At 38.0% G+C, this 17,666-nt stretch overlaps 1 protein-coding gene across 3 annotated transcripts in view; it reads right to left on the minus strand.

Moving 5' to 3' along the window:
• UGGT2 (UDP-glucose glycoprotein glucosyltransferase 2) overlaps nt 1–17,666 on the minus strand; it is a 194,487-nt gene that overhangs the window by 64,869 nt on the left and 111,952 nt on the right. For 2 of the 3 annotated variants that reach the window (XM_055335812.1, XM_055335814.1), the window contains 6 exons: nt 12,724–12,888; nt 12,245–12,368; nt 12,051–12,149; nt 9,428–9,522; nt 4,871–5,077; nt 440–571 (listed from right to left, as the gene is read on the minus strand). In XM_055335812.1, the coding sequence (XP_055191787.1) occupies nt 440–571; nt 4,871–5,077; nt 9,428–9,522; nt 12,051–12,149; nt 12,245–12,368; nt 12,724–12,888 (822 nt within the window). The remainder of the gene's footprint in view (nt 1–439; nt 572–4,870; nt 5,078–9,427; nt 9,523–12,050; nt 12,150–12,244; nt 12,369–12,723; nt 12,889–17,666) is intronic. The other variant, XM_055335813.1, reaches the window with a different exon arrangement.

Genomic DNA, 17,666 nt, shown 5'->3' on the forward strand with positions numbered 1-17,666 from the left:
TACATTAACAAGTATTACTTTATACCTCAAAAATAACAGTTCAATACTTTTGGAAGTTAACAAAATCAACTGTAGAGAAAAGCTACAAGAAGTAAAAGATGTCACAATGTACTTTCCACACCTACTCCAACAGTGGTTCTCAAGTCACAAAGGTTGCAGCAGATACTAAGTTGTTTGTTCTAATACTTGTATTACAGCAAAATAAAAGCTATCCCTATAAGAACATTTTTACCCACCACATTGATTTTCATCTTGGGGGGATGGGGTGGAATAACAAGTAGTGTACCCTTTTATTTATGATGAGAACAGTTGGTATGTTCAGTACAGGAGCCTCATCCTCTGGAAGTGCTGCATCAAGTGTGTTGTGATAGAAAAAAATTTGAGACCCCCTAGATCATAAGGTCAGTGAGAAAAGTGAGCCACTGCTTTTTCTACTTACTTTCCCATTGCTGACAATACCTATTTCTCCAGGAAGCAATTTAAGTACATCTTGACAGAACAGCTGATGAGTTCGGAAAATATTCACTCCAACAGTATTGTATTTTTTCTCAAAAGCATTCTTATCCATCCCCTAAAACATAAATTAAGAAGGATGAAATCAGTAAGAGAAAATATGTTAAATCATTTTCTTAACAAAGAGTGCTTTAATATATTAATACAAAATTTGAAATTATTCTAAATTATGATTTTAAAAGGTACTATTTTCTTCTGAAACACAAAAAATATTTCTTTGCCAAGTCAATTACAATATTTGTAAATCTTGTTACAAGTAGATATTGTATGTCATTCATTATTTGAAATTTTCAGGTAGATTATTGATTAGTAATATGCTAGGTGGTATCAACATAAGTAAAATTTAATGTAAAAGGAATAAAACAAAATGTTTATTAAATTCTGAACTCAGTACCCCCATTTGGTATACTCGGGAAGAAAAAAAAAAAAAAAAAAAAAAAAAACAACTGTCCAAAATATAAACACCCTATCTCACACCACATTATACCAATCTCACAAACCAATTTAGTGGTAATGCATTTTATTTCTGAAATATAAAAATAATCCTCGGCAAGAGTAAAAAAAAAATTATATGGACATTCACATAAAATAAACCATGAACAGGTTAGTCACATCTTTACACTAAGATATATTCTCCAGATCAGTACTTATCAAACTTTAGCATGCAATCACCTGGGTGCCTTGTTAAAATGTAGTTTCTACTTCCGAAGAACTAGGGTGGGGCCTTAATTTTTGAATTTCTAAGAGGTTCTTGGGTATTCCCACAATGGCAGAAATGTTCCACCACACTGTCCAATATGGCAGCCACAGCCACGGATGATTATTGAGCACGTGACATGTGGCTAGTACAACTGGGGTGCAGAACTTAAATTTTAACTTAATTTAAATTTAAATTTAAAAGAGCCACGGGGGATCCCTAGGTGGCTCAGCAGTTTAGCACCTGCCTTTGGCCCAGGGCATGATCCTGGAGTCCCGGATCGAGTCCCACATCTCCACATCGGGCTCCCTGCATGGAGCCTGCTCCTCCCTCTGCCTGTGTCTCCGCCTCTCTCATGAATAAATAAAAAAAAATCTTTAAAAATAAATAAATAAAAAAGAGCCACAATTAGCTAGTGGATACAGTATTGGACAGTGTAGCCTTAGATCCTGTTTACTTCCAAAATCTCCGTCTTAATCACCCCACCTCTGACCACAAGCTCCTGAATTTCCAGCTCATGCAACCTAGTGTCATTAGACCAACCAATACTCAACCCCTTCAGTCCTCTGCCTCTACCACTTATTGTCCATCAAACCTCCCATAATTTTTCCCTGAGTTAAACCTCAAAGTCCTATACTACAACTAAAACCCTCCATGCTTAGATTCCTTGAATACTTCCCTGAATTCATATTAACCTGGCAAATCCCCAACTCTGTTTAATGCAGCTCTGCCTCCTCTGCAACCAGAGCCAAACTCTTAATACGGCTAGAGAAAAACATGCAACTAATACTGATCTCACATTCAGTTTAGGGTCATTAGCCTCAGGTGGGCCCTCAGAAACCTTCTCATGCTAATGTATTTAATTCACTTGCTCATTCTCAGAATTAAGAGAAAAGTATGTGGCATTTTCTCTTCTTTCCTCAAACCTCTAATAATACCTACTCTCACTCTATACTTGGCAAATAACTGGAATTTCTCCTGAAAATGAAAATAATTAGAAGTACTTCATTCTGCTACCACCAAATAAATCTACTTTTCTGTAACCATGCCCAAACATTCTGGCTTCTTTCTGGTTAAAGTGGATGAACAGTTCTTTAAGACCAACAGTTAACACTTGTCCTTGGGATCCTGGCACCTCTTATCTACTCAAGAACTTTGCTCCTACTCTGCTCCCCTATCACCGTTTCTCACTGTTTGGATGGACTGTGTTCATTAGCATACAAAAAAGTGGTATTTCCCCAACCTAGAAATTCTTGACCTCAAGTTATGTTCTATGTACAAAATATTTCTCTGTTTGCAATAAAATAAAGTTTCTTTTTTTTTTAATTTTTTAAATTTTTTATTTATTGATGATAGTCACATAGAAAGAGAGAGAGAGGCAGAGACACAGGCAGAGGGAGAAGCAGGCTCCATGCACCGGGAGCCCGACGTGGGATTCGATCCCGGGTCTCCAGGATCGCGCCCTGGGCCAAAGGCAGGCGCTAAACCGCTGCGCCACCCAGGGATCCCAAAATAAAGTTTCTTATAAGAGCTATCTGTATTATCTCTAGTTCCTGACTTCCCATTCTCTTTTCAATCTAATTTACTTATTTATACCTACTACTCCACTGAAATAATTCTCATCAAAGTCACCAGTGATCACCTTCACAAGTAAATGGTCAATTATGAAGCCTAATTTCAGGAACATCTGCATGGTTGATCATCCTTTCCTTGAAAGACTTTCTCCAAGTGACTTTCAGCATACCACACTCTCCTCGTTATCTTCCTAACTTGTTGGCTGTTCCATCTGCCTCCTTTACTGGATCATCATTTTCTTGTATACTCCTATATGTTGGAATGTTCCAGAGCTGTTTTCAGCCCCTCTTCTCTCACCCAACTCACTTCTGAAGTATCTCATCCAGTTTCTTGGCTTTAAATGATATATAATGTTGCTAACTCTTAAAGTGTCTAACTCTAAAAATACCTCAACTCTGAATTGATTTCTATACTCATAAATTCAACTGTCAACCCAACGTGTCCACTTGAATGTCAACAGGAATCAACAACTTAATATGTATAGACTTAACTCTTGATCCTGTATGTGTCCAAATCTCTTCATCTAGACTTCCCCATCTCAAAAAAGGGCACCACTATCAATTCTGGCTCCTTAAGCTAAAATGTAAGGATATTACTACCTTCAATGTCATATACAATTGATCACCTAATCTTGTTGACTAGAGTTGTAACAAATATTATGTGCCAACCACTTCACTATCTTTACCACCACTATCTAGTCCAACACCAGTATTTCTTGCCTGGATTATTGCAATAGCATTCTAATTATTCATCATATTTCCATTCTTCTGTTTACTACCAAATCTTCACACGGTATCATCCAGAGTCATCTTTTTAAAGATTATTCACTTCTTCAAGATTGCTCAATCGTTTCCCATTATACTCAGGAAAGACTTCAGTTCCTTACCGTGGCCTATAGGTGCTTGAAATATCTGGGCTCTTTTTCTGACCTCATCTCCTTGTTCTCTCCACATCATTGTCTCTATTTTGCTCATAATGATCTTCTGCCTATATCTCAAACCTAGAAAGCCGGTCTCTGTGGTAGTCCTTTAGACTTACTGTGTTCCTGAATCTGGTACATTCTTCTCGCAGATTTTCCATGGCTTGATTTCTCATTTCAAACTTCTGCTTAAATGTAGATGTCAGCCCTGACCAACCCAGCTAAAAGAGCATCCCTCAAACTATCTACCCTCTTTTTTCTTTATATTTTTCCAGTACCATTAAGTTTGTCTGTCTTTCCTACTACCATGTAAGCTCTACAAAAGCAGGGACTCAATATATCTGCCTTGGTTGAAAGTATATCTCCACTGTCTGGTAGACAATAAGTATTTTTCAAGGGATTAATGAATCTTCTTTCTTTTTTTTTTATTTTTTTATTTATTTATGATAGTTACAGAGAGAGAGAGAGAGAGAGAGAGAGAGAGAGAGAGAGAGAGAGAGATGCAGAGACACAGGCAGAGGGAAAAGCAGGCTCCATGCACCGGGCGCCTGATGTGGGACTTGATCCCGGGTCTCCAGGATCGCGCCCCGGGCCAAAGGCAGGCGCCAAACCGCTGCACCACCCAGGGATCCCGAATCTTCCTTCTTGAGGATCATCTTCCATCTTTAAAATTTTCCTCATACTGAACCCCTTCAGGGAAATACCTAAGTATTGGGAATCCCTGGATGGCTCAGTGGTTAAGCATCTGCCTTTGGCCCAGGGCATGGTCCTGGAGTCCCAGGATCAAGTCCCACATCAGGCTCCCTGCATGGAGCCTGCTTCTCTCTCTGCCTATGTCTCTGCCTCTCTCTCTCTCTCTCTCATGAATAAATAAATAAAATCTTAAAAAAATACCTAAGTATTATATACATAATCCGTTAGCTCCCCTTCTTCATTTAAGTACACATAGTAAACTAGAATGCCTTCAACTTCAAGGATCACAAAGTCATAGTAGAATATCTGGTCCGCTAAATGTCTTGATGCAAAGTCATATCATTTAATTTATTTACCTTTTCCTGTTTGAAGGAATGTTTATTTATTGATGTTTTTCAGTAACATAGTAACACCAGCTAATACTTTCTAAATATGCAACAGATACTTAGTATTCCAAACAAATAGCTACTGACCTCAGTAAGGAATGTTTTAATTTTTTCTCCAGAGTAAATAGCTGTAGCAGTTTCTTCCTCTGCCAGTTTCCTGAGAAAGTTTCTCAAAAAGCTGTTTTTCTGTGTAAGAAAAGCTGCCAAAATTCCTCTAGAAATAACTGTGTTCTCTTCATTTATTTTTGATGTAGGATTATAAATAACCCCCAAACGGCTATGAACGCTTGTTTTCTGCAAAACACATTTATAGGTGAAAAAGATCAATATTTCACACATCTTTGTACAGCTGAACTTTTTTTTTTCAATCAAGTTTGTTCACTTTACCACACAGCATCTTTCACTGTGGACATTTTACCACACTGCATCTTTCTCTGTGGATGCTTTACCACACAGCATCTCTCTGTTTCCACTCAACATACTGGTTGTGTGATTTATCAACACTGTTTTGTGTAGCTGTGGTGACTTTATATTTTAGGACTTTACAGAATTCCACAGTATGATTATACTCTATTTTATCCATTCCACTGTTTGGCATTCAACAAACAGAGCAAGAAGAATACAGCATCAGCCATGAAGTCTTCTTGCTAGAACATGCTGAAGCTGAATCTAATTAAGCTTCAGACATAACTTCCAGTACAGAGGAACTATAAGGGCTAAGGAACAAGTTAAAAATATACAAGAAAAAAAATCAGTGAAATTCAGAATGTGAGATTTTTCTACAAAGCAACCAGCTTGGTCTCTTTAAAAAGTCACCAAAATGTGGATGTGACTGTTGTACCATAAGACAAACTAATGAAATGTCACAATGAAATGCATTGTGGGAAACATGTTTGGATCCTGGTTTGAAAAAAGACAAAACATCTCTGTGGGAACAATTTAATTCCCTAAGTCTTCAGACTTAGTACTAACAATGTGATAGTGGTATTGCAATTATGTAGAAGAACATCCTAATTTTTGGAAAGTGCATGGTGAAATATTAAGGGATGATGTATGCTGATTTCGACAACTTACTTTAAAATGATCCAGACTATTACTTCCCTTCCCCTGGAAACAGAAAATTAGTAAAACAAATATGGCAAAATGTTAACAATTATAGAATACAGGTGTTAGGTATATAAGTGTTCATTATATCAGTCTTTTGAACTTTGTGTAGCTTTGAAAAGAAAATACAGTCTCCAATAAACAGACCTAGAGAGCTATAAGGAGAGGCCCTAGTAAGATAAAGGCAGAAGTTAAATGAAATGAAAATGAGAGAGGCTACAAATAGAATACTGGCAAGAATAAAAATAAGAACTGATACCACAGATAATTAAATTAACGAATTAGATCAGGAGTTAGCAAATTACGACCTATGGATGAAATCCCATCTGGAACCTGTTTCCACATGGTCCTCCAGGCAAGAAAATGTTAGGGGAAATGATAGAGTAGCCAGAGGTCTAACAGAATCAGATAAAGAGATAGATGGAAGAGCTGTCCTGGGTCACACTCATCCTCAGGGTCAGTAAAATTGTGTATATTCTATGCTGGCCCCACTTAGGAATATGAGAATGGGGCATGGGGCATGCTTGAAGGCATTCCCCCTCAATAAACACTGCTGAATAAAAAACTACTCTGACTAGGCAAATCCAAGGAAGTCAGGTTTTAAAAATAATACTAAACTCGTTCTAGGTCGTCTGGAAGACTTCATGCCAAAGGCTGAATCTTCTCAGGAGTAATGAGAAAGGGAAATTCCAAGATACTATTCCATGGGTAAATGTTGGGCTAAATCATAAAACCCCTGAACTGGGAAAGTAGCCTCTAAGTCAAATACACATGCAACAGTAAAGGGTGAACATCTAACTGCTTATGGGGGCGTAAGCACAAACTCTGGGTGATAATTGGCTTTTGCTGATTCAGAGGCAGTTTCTAGGAAACCAAGATAAAAGATAAAAACAAGGGAAAAAGTCTGAGCAGGAACATCAGAGATAAACAATGAGAGGGAAACAGACTATAGAGTTAGTTCAGTCGCATCAGTAAGCAAATGATCAAACAAACAACAAGTAACCCTGGGGATGAAGTGATACTGACATCCAAATGTGTTATGTATTATATAAAATGTTTGGTTTTCAATAAACAATTATGAAACATGCACTAAAACAGGGGAGTATGATTCATGAAAAGGAAAAACACCAAGCATTAGAAACTATCTCTGAGGGGCCTTAGACGATGGACTTAATGTATATATGTGTTCAAAGAACTAAAGGGAACCATGTTTAAAGAATTAAAGAAAAGTATGGCAATAACTTATTACAGTGATAACAATAACAGAGAAATTGTGAAAAAAGAAAGAAATGAAAATTCTGGAGTTGAGAAGTACAATAACTGAAATGAAAAATTCACTTAGATGGTTCAACAGATTTGAGTTGGCAAAAGGAAGAACAAAAATTGCTGAGTTTAAAGATAAATCCAGGGCAGCCCCGGTGGCTTAGCGGTTTAGCGCTGCCTTCAGCCCAGGGCATGATCCTGGAGACCCGGGATCGAGTCCCGCATCAGGTTCCCTGCATGAGCCTGCTTCTCCCTCTGCCTGTCTCTCTGTCTCTAATAAATAAATGAATAATCTTAAAAAAAGATAAATCCAGAGAATGATAATCTGAAAAATAGGATATAAAACGAATGAACAAAAATGAACAGATCCTCAGAGAAATGTGGGACACCATTAAACAAACATACCAATATGTGCATCAAGGGAGAGCCATATACATTGTAACTACTGGGAAAAGGCAACCTGTCAGTCTTGCAAAGAACATGCTACCAGAAATTCTTGAGAAGAATGAGAAGGCAGAAGTCACATACTCCATAGATCCCTAACACCCTTTTTTGCAATGTGCTGGTCTGCAGGCCACTGACAGAAGCCAGAACGTGTTCTCAGATTATCTAATATGACATGAAAATTCTCCTGGTTGATGTTATGTTTTGTTCCTAATACATTAACTATTCTTGGTGTGGTAGAGCACCTCCAAGAGGGCCCCCAATGATCCCCACTTCTTTGTACTCATGTTTTTATAGAGTTCCTCCTCATAACCAAATAGCAGCAATCTGTAAGAAACAGGTACTGTGGAAGCACAATGTGTGACTTCTGAGGCCGGATCATAGAAGACATTTTTGTACCTGTCTCTTTAGTTTAGCACTCTGGGGAAAGTCAGCTGTCACGTTAGAAGGACACTTAGCAACGCTAAAAAGAGGTCTATGTGGCAACAGAATGAAGTGTTGTCTGAACAGCCTGTGAAAAACTGAGGCCTCCTGCTAGCAGTCATGCAACAAACCCTCTTAGAAGCTGATGCTCCAGCTCCAGTCATGCCTTCGAATGACTGTAGCCCAAATCCTGGCTGCATCCTAATGAGAAACCCCAAGCCACAATCACTCAGCCAAGTCACTCCTGAATTATTAAACCCCAGACACTGTGAAAAATAAATGTTTATTGTTTTAAACCGTTAAGTTATGGGGTAATTTGTGATCAGCAATAAATTTATACTTAGCTAATACAAAACAATTCCATAAAATACTTTGGTTTATGTTTCTTATGTGTTTTTAATCTAGACAGATTTTTGTGCTTAGAAATACAGAGTTATAAAAGAGTATTTTGGATTTTTCTGTTGGTTTTTAGGGATAATGACAGCAAATGGGGGGCAGCTGGGGAGAGGGAGAGAGAGAATCTTAAGGAGGCTCCAAGCCCAGTGTGGAACCCAATGTGAAAGTCAATCTCATGAAATTATGACCTGAGCTGAAATCTAGAGTTCAAGAGTCAGGCACTTAAACAACTGTGCCACCCAGGTGCCCCTAGAAGAGTATTTTTAAATAAATATAGAAATGTATCCTATTGAAGTCTATTGGTTTGTAATTCTCTAGTAACAAAAAAATTAAGGTTCATTTAAGGCTTAAAATACTCTTCAGTGAGATAAATTTGCTTTTTCTTAAATAATCAGAGAAATAAAGTGCTGTCTGATAATGTGATGAAACACTGCTATTACAAACTGCTGTTGGTAAAAAGCAGATCTGGGGTCATCGATGTAATTGTACAGTCTAGAGCCATTCACTCTTTTAGCAGCCTATATATAATCGTTAGGTATTAGATCTAGCTGCTACAACAAAGTAACCATGCACAGGGCTGCGACAATTGAACTGAAATTTATATCCCACAGTTCTAGAGCTTGGAAACCTGAGATCAGGGTGTCAGCATGGTCAGGTTCTGGTGAGGACACTCTTCTGGGTGTCAGACTACTGATTTGTCCTTGTATCCACACATGATGGAAAGACAGTGAGCAAGGCTCTCTGATCTCTTCTTACAAGGGCACTAATCCCATTCATGAGGGCTCCACCTCATGACCACATGACCTCCTAAAGGTCCCACCTCTAAATACCATCACACTGTTGATCAGATGTAACATACGGATTTTGAGGGGGAGTTCCTGTCTTAGTTTCCTCAGCAACAACTTGATGTACTTAAAATGTTAACATGGAGGAGAATAAAGATTTAATGATTTTATTTGGCTTCCTCAAAATTAACAAGTTAAAATTTTGTATTAAGAATATCTAAATACTCACCATGTACTTTAATGCATTAAACAGTAATTTTCGTCCGGATGGTTGGTCAAAATCAGCAATAATCCAGAGAGTAACTGAAGAAATTACATCATCTTCTGAAAGTTTCAAATAGTTTAGTCAGACTATCTCTTTTTAAAATCAAACTAAAAGCAAGGCACATTTCCAGTTAACATACATTAAAACATATTAAAATATTAAAGTGAATTTTTTGAAAATAAGCAAATATTGCTAAAGATTATACACACACACATACTGACATGCATATAAAAATACTAGAAGAGTGTTCTATAAGTTTATATAAACTCAGATACCAAAAAGAAAGAATAATCCCTAAGGGAAATATCTGTGGAATACTTTCATTAGTAGACAAAAATTTTATTATGCTTATGTTTTCAGTGTTGACAAAACTGTCTTCCAGCTACAGCAACATTTTTTAAATTGATACTTATACCCCACATATATGTAAAACTAGATACAATAAGGTTATTAATAAATATTGAAAACAGCAATATTTTATTAACTTACAATCCATTTACTTCAAAATGTCTGGCTATTATTTTTCTTAAAAATTATGATTAAAAAATCTATTATTTATAATAGACTTATAATAGAATCTTAATAATAAATTTATAAAAATTTATTTTATAATAAAATATAGAGAGATAGGCAGAGACACAGGCAGAGGGAAAAGTAGGCTCCCTGCAAGGAACCCGATGTGGGACTTGATCCTGGATCCGGGATCATGCCCTGAGCTGAAGGCAGACGCTCAACCACTGAGCCATCCAGGTGTCCCAATCTCTGCTATTCCTATCTTGGTCTAATCTATACCGTCTTGTGCCATCAACATCAATATAATTCATTTTTCCGAAAAAGTTGAAAATTTGGAAGCCACAAAGAGAAACAATTTTTAATTCTGAAGTCATATTTAAATGGGTTTAATTTCATCTAGGCTCAGCGTGTAACACCTGAAATAATACTTGTCTAGCCATCATTAAAACCTATATAAACATTAGTCCCTCAGATCACATGACCTACTTAAAACAACTGCAAAAAATCTGCTATACCAAAAACTTATTCCTAAACAGATGTGAGGCTATAGTTACTACCATACTCAGTAATATCTAACTACACAAAAACTGTAACAAAAAGAAGGCTAACATTGAGTCCACACTGAAACAACTTAAGAGTAAGGCAGTAGGGACACATTCCTTCAAAGAAGAAAGGTAAAGAATTCTAATGCCTTCTTAACGTCAGCACTTTTACCATCACGGTAAATTGAGAAAGACTTCAAACGTGCTAAGTAAATTTTTCACAACTCCATTATTTCTTCACATATTTACATAATTGTAAGAAAGAGGATATTAGGTGTTTCTTAGTATTCTTTTAAATTGTTAGAGATTTAACCAAAGGTCATTAATTATAGGCTAATGTATTCTGATGTCCAGAGGCAATTTTCAAAATATACTCCAGAAATAGAGTGATAAATAGATTTCTCCTATTTTTTATTCCCTGTTTCTTTGTTTCCTTTTCTCTTAACATAGTCAGGAACTTACTCTGCCATAATACAGAACTGTATTGTATTTTATTATTTGTTAGATTTCCTGGAGATAGATCACTTTATGAATATAAGAAAATCAAGAATCTGTTAGAAAGTAATTCTGAGGCTATCTGGTCCAAACTTGACTCCACAGCATTCTAAAACTTGGTTGGGTGGCTTCTGCTTAAAACTCTCATATGTAAAAATATACCATTTACTATATAGTTCATTCTATCTTTAGATTACTCTCATTGTTAGATTACTGCTTTATATACCAAGATAAAAAACTTCCTTCTTTCACCTTCCATGTATCTGCTCTCATTTTTCTCTCTAGAGCAAATATGGTCAAACAAAATAAAATGAAACAAAACCAACCAAACTCTTTGTCTGTATTAATAGGTCACTATATTCTAACAAATGTGTGGCCCCACTGAGATTCCCCTGTCCAGACTAAATCCATATTCCCAAGTACGTTCCTGTATCAGTCTCCCCTCCTTTGTTATAATTCCCAAAGTAAGGAAAAAATCCAGATATTGTTTAATTAGACTGTAGAACTACTCTCTTCTGATCTGGAAATTATACTCTTATTCATGCAGCATAAGGTATCCATTTTCACAATCCTGAAAGGGTTTTACTGCTTTTTTTTTTTTAAGATTTTATTTTATTTATTTATGAGAGACATAGAGAGAGAGGCAGAGACACAGGTAGAGGGAGAAGCAGGTTCCACACAGGGAGCCCGACGCGGGACTCAATCCCGGGATTCCAGGATCACATCCTGGGCTGAAGGCAGGCGCTAAACCACTGAGCCACCCGGGCATCCCTGCTTTCTTAAAAAGGTGAAAATTGAAATAGCTCTCTTTGAGAAAGGTAAAAAAAACCACAGTGAACCCCTGGGTATATACGATTCAGTAGAGTCAAAGGCAGTTTCTTGGCACAACACCTACATCATAACAAACTACAAACTCTCTTGAAAAACAGATCTCTAGTCAAATAGCAACATACAAATTCATTAAGCAACCACCTTACTAAAATTACAAATTTTGCTACTTTAGGAATAAATTCAGGAAAGTAAAATATGTGTATTACCTTCTTGGGTTAAATAGTACATGTTCTTTGCTATTATAGCACTCTTATCTTGTGAATCCAAGAAAAAGAACGTAGAGAAATCTTCAACATCAGCAGTTACTGAAAATTTTCATATTAAATGTTAAATAAACAATTAATAAAACATTCACAACTCAATAAGCATTTGTAGGAAGTATATGGAAGGATTATTTTACCTGATGTGGATATTAAATTAAGGGGCAGCCACTCTGTGTTCAAAATCAAAGGATTTACACGGGGTACAACATTGTTCTTTTCCATAAGGAAATCAATCGCACTTGTTCGGTCATTTAATGTGCCCTAACAACAAAAAATATTACTCAGGTAATATAGGCAATTTATATGCATATATTTTAAAGTTATGCATAGAACACTCTTAAAGATTACATCAATGAAGTAAATAAAATAAATAATTTAGGTAATTAGGATTCATACAATAAATTTCACAACACATTTGCTGTAAAAATTTGAATTTTCTTTCCAATTAAGCAATTTTTTTGATGTAATTATGCACAGGTAAGCTTAATTAATTACTACTTTTAAATTCATGACTAAGTGATCAGGATGGAAACTTTCATCATGAAAAGATGTTTTAATACAAAAAATCATTTATAAATATCATTTATCATGTATTTTCTCATAAGTGCTTACCTACCATGAAAACCTCCCTTTGTAAATTTATGGTTGCATCCATCATTCTGTGAAGAACAGTTGTTTCCAGCTCTTTAGTATTCAGCTGTTCAAGCTGAAAGGGTTCTCCATTATAAAGAGCTTGGGGCAAAGGACCCAGGCCAGTCATCTTATAAAAGCTCGCTCCTTCCTATTTAATAGTTCAAAAATGCCAGAGAGTTAAACTAAATATGGCTATCTGGAAAAGAAATGCATATGTAAAATAAGGGACAGACACTGCCATATTTTTATAGGCCATAGAAAGAAATGTGATTTTGCTAATTTCACTTTTCCTCTGCAAACATTCTTAAAGGACAGTACTTTACCTGCATAAAGCAAGAATTAGGAAGCTTTTTCTGTAAAGGGCCAGCTAGTACACATTCAGGCTTCACAGGCCATCCATCTCTGTCTCAACTACGCACACAGCTCTGATGTTGTGATACACAACATCAGTGAAATACAACACACGGATCCATGAACGTGGCTATGTCCCAAGAAAACTGTGTTTGTAAAGACAGACAGTGGGTAGGCAGGATTTGCTGGCCCTTGTATAGAGCATAACATGTTTTTTAAAAAAACATCATTTATCTGTATCAAAGAGTCATTCATCCCTGCATTCATTTATTTAATAAACATCTACATGAATCCATGCCAACACCATTAGGCTAGACGCTGTGAATACAGAGCTGAAAGTCTGCCCTCAAGGGGTTCACAGACACACACAAAATGGGAGCATGAACACAATTCTATGGGAGCCAGGTAGAAGAGTCTAACCAAGCGTGAGTAAGGAGAGGAAGGAGTCAGAGAAAGCTCTGGGAGGAAGTGGCACAGAAAGTATTGAGGGATGAGTAAACATTTGTCAAGAAGATAAAGTGGAAAAAGATATTCCATGTGAAGCAAGACAACATAAGAAGGAATGGAAGGGAAGAGAGAATACAGCATGATTAGGCAATTGCGAGTAATTTTCTGTGCCTACAGTGGGCAGAGTTACAAATGTGGGAGTGGTCAGATACAGGGGCACAGGCAGACCCTGAAAGTGCTCAACATCAGGGTTTTATCTTGTGAGTGAGAAAGTGTTACTAAACAATTCATTTGCTATTCAAAACTATGTATTATCGTAATTATTACCGCCAACATTCTCACAATTACTCTGTGAAGCTAAGTATGACTGCTACATCCATTTCACAGATGACATAAGGAGATGAAGTCATCTCAGATGCCACCCAGCTACTGCATTTATTTATTTTTCAAGTTTTTATTTAAATTCTAGCCAGTTGGGGATCCCTGGGTGGCTCAGCGGATTAGCGCCTGTCTTTGGCCCAGGGCGCGATCCTGGAGTCCCAGGATCGAGTCCCACGTCGGGCTCCCAGCATGGAGCCTGCTTCTCCCTCCTCCTGTGTCTCTGCCTCTATCTTTCTCTATATACATGTCTATCATAAATAAGTAAATAAATAAATCTTTAAAAAATAAATAAATAAATTCTAGCTAGTTAATAGGTAACTGTAATATTAATTTCAGGGGTAGAATTTAGTGATTCATTACTTACATATAATACCCAGTGCTCATCACAAGTGGCCTTCTTAATCACCATTGCCTATTGAACTCATCTGCCATCCACCTCTCCCTAGCAACCCTCAGTTTGTTCTGTTTAGTTGAGAGTCTGTTTCCTGGTCTGCCTCTTTTCTACCCCTCTCTATGTTCATCTGTTTTGTTTCTTAAATTCCACATGTGAGTGAAATCATATAGTATTTGTCCTTCTCTGACTTATTTCATTCTTTTTTATGGCTGAGTAATATTCCGCTGTGTGTATACATACCACATCTTCAGTTAATGGACATTTGGGCTCTTTCCATAATTTGGTTATTGTTGATTAACTATAAACATTGAGGTGCATGTATACCTTCGAATTGATATTTTGGGTAAATACCTAGTAGTGTAATTGTTGGGTCATAGGGTAGTTCTATTTTTAATTTTTTGAGGAACCTCTATACTGGTCTCCACAGTGGCTGCACCATTTCACATTCCTACCGACAGTGTAAGAAGGTTCCCTTTTCTCTGCATCCCTGCCAAGATTTCTTTGTGTTGCTACTGCACTTTAGAAACCAAATCTGTATTTAGAGCTTTCTCTAAAGTCTGAACTTTTTTTTTTTGTTAAGATCTTATTTATTCATTAGAACTTCTGAGAGAGAGGTAGAGACACAGGCAGAGAGAGAAGCAGGCTCCCCGTGGGGAGCCCAATGTGGGACTCGATCCCAAGACTCCGGGATCATGCCTTGAGCCAAAGGCAGACACTGAGCCACTGAGCCACTCAGGTATCCCAAGAGTCTGAACTCTTAATCACTACATTATCTCTGCATTTATTGGGTACTTGCTGTATACTGGGCTTACAAATGCATATAAATAAAATGTAAATTCTAGCCTAAGGGAAGTTACACTTTATCAGAGAAGAGATGGCTACACTAAAAATGTTGTGAATGTAGCATCCAGGGCTACCAAGGAGGGCATGGTCAGTTCCATCTGGGAAGATGGGAACAGTGAGAAGAAAGGGCATGGGAGACTGTGCCCTGGGAATGTTGGTCAGGGACTACAATAGTGTGTGAGAGAAAAAGCAAGAGCCGAATAGAAATGAGAGGTAACAGGCAAAGGGAGAATGAGAATGAGGCAGTTTCTGAAACATTCAGCTGGCAGAATGAGGTACTGGCTGGGATGGTGGGAGAGAAGCAGGAGGACAGGATGACCATCAGGCTTCTAGCATCTGGCGCCAGGGTGAATGATGAAGCTACCCTCTAGGATAGAGCATAAAGAAGAAAAAAACATTTAGGGTACACCAAGGAAGACGATGGGCTTGGTTTTAGATTCTTTTAAGATGCTTATGGGCAAGCCCCCCAGGTAGCTTGATACTTGAGTCTCTGATAGAAATACAGGCTCTCTTCTGATTTACTCTGTGATTTCTAATTAGGCAATCTGTCCATTCCAAAAGCTTTAATTAACACAAATAAGCCAATGACACTGAATTTTATAATTTTAGCCCTGTAGGAGTGAGTTCCCAAACAGAAGCTTACTACCTAATGTAATTGCAGTTTTGGTCTCCCTCAGAAATGCAGCCTGAACCCATCAGTGAGGAATTCTTCCATCAGACCAGTAGCAAAGAGTCTGCCGCGGAGCCCTTCCCATCCCCCAAAGAAAGGTGAGGTGATCTGCGGGATAAGAACCTAGCCTCCCCCACCCACCCCACCCTCCGCCCCCCAAGGGAAAGAGCCACCTGGCCCCAAACAATCCTTTTCTTTTTTTTTTTTTTTAATGTTTTTTCTTTTCTTTTTTTTTTTTTATTTATTTATTTATGATAGTCACACACACACAGAGAGAGAGAGAGAGGCAGAGACACAGGCAGAGGGAGAAGCAGGCTCCATGCACCGGGAGCCCGATGTGGGATTCGATCCCGGGTCTCCAGGATCGCGCCCTGGGCCAAAGGCAGGCGCCAAACCGCTGCGCCACCCAGGGATCCCCCCAAACAATCCTTTTCTTTTGTTAATAACGTTCCTGTCTCCCACCCCACTCCCCACCACCTTTCTATGAAAGCCTTCTGCCTGTAACTCCTCCAAGTGTCCCTTTATTTGCTAGACGGGATGCTTTAAAAAAGCCAGTTAGATCTTTAAATTTTACTCGGTTGAGTTTTTGTTACTGAACACATTTGGTGGCAGAGACAGGATCCAAAGTGAACTTCCAGCAGCATCTGGGGACACAAGCAGCACAGACATGATACCCGCAAACTCTTTTATTTTATGGTCTTTCTCTTCATTTCTAAGGGATTTAGGGCAGTTCCTCTTGGTCCTCTCTTCTGAGCTACAGGCAACCCCATAAACTTTAACCCTCCAACAATCACTTCAAAATAATGGAGATGCTCTTTCAAAATAAGGCAGGTTGCTATCTCTTCACTGCTTAGTATCTTGCAGATTTTTTTACTGTTGCCAAAAATCTGAAATTGTTGTTTCAGATTTTTTACTGAGTTCAAATTAAATATTGTTCACTGTGCGGTCCAGCTCATCCTTCTCCACTCCAGCTCATTCTGGACTCATCCTCCAACTTCCCTCCACAACACAAACACAACACATGCTTGTTATCTGGACAGCGGCAACGCCAATTTCTCACAGTTCTTCATTGTAAGAGAACACAGTTCTTCCAACATCTTTCTTGAGGAGGTTTAATCTCCTGTTGCTTTGTCTTCTTGGATCCAACTCTTCCTCCTACTTTGGGCCTCAGCTTACCATCCTCGATTCAGAGACCAGTTCCTTCTGTCCATCCGCCCAGCACTCCTTCCTCATCTTCCGGGCTGCCTATCTGGTGGACCCCTTCTAGTGAACTCCTGTCCAACAATCTCAGGGATTTCTTTGTGTTATTTCTCTGATGCTGTCCTTTCCTTTATTTTTGCTGTTCTTTCTAAGTCTTCTGGATTGAGTCTCTACTTATTTACCATCTATTCTTATTTTCCTTTCTTTCGTTGTCTCTCTGTTCTACTACATTTTCATTTTATTTTACTAAAAATTTCCTAGAGATCTTCCTTGTGCTCTATTCCTTTGCCTACTTGTGCTTAGAATTTGGTAAGTATTCAATAAATAAATCTCTCTTGAAAGGACTGATAAAGTTTGAATGGAGAGAGAAAATTAAAGAAATGTGAGTTTAGGGAATAAAGGCCTAAACTCTTTATTTTCTTTGTGATGCAGGAGTCAGAATGATCTAGGCACCAAGAGGAAGGTGGAAAGCCTTTTGGGGGACTGAGGAATGCCTACAAGAACATTTGCGAGGGGTGTGGAGGGAGACCAAGCACACCTGAAGGGCCTTCAAGTTAACACAGTCTGGCTTCCATTAGAGAGCAGACAGATTTGGGGAAAATGGGCAAAGAAGAGCCTGAAGGTGCAGACCACTGCCCCA

The sequence above is a fragment of the Nyctereutes procyonoides genome, unplaced genomic scaffold (assembly GCF_905146905.1).
Source record: "Nyctereutes procyonoides isolate TBG_1078 unplaced genomic scaffold, NYPRO_anot_genome, whole genome shotgun sequence".
Lineage (NCBI taxonomy): Eukaryota > Metazoa > Chordata > Mammalia > Carnivora > Canidae > Nyctereutes > Nyctereutes procyonoides.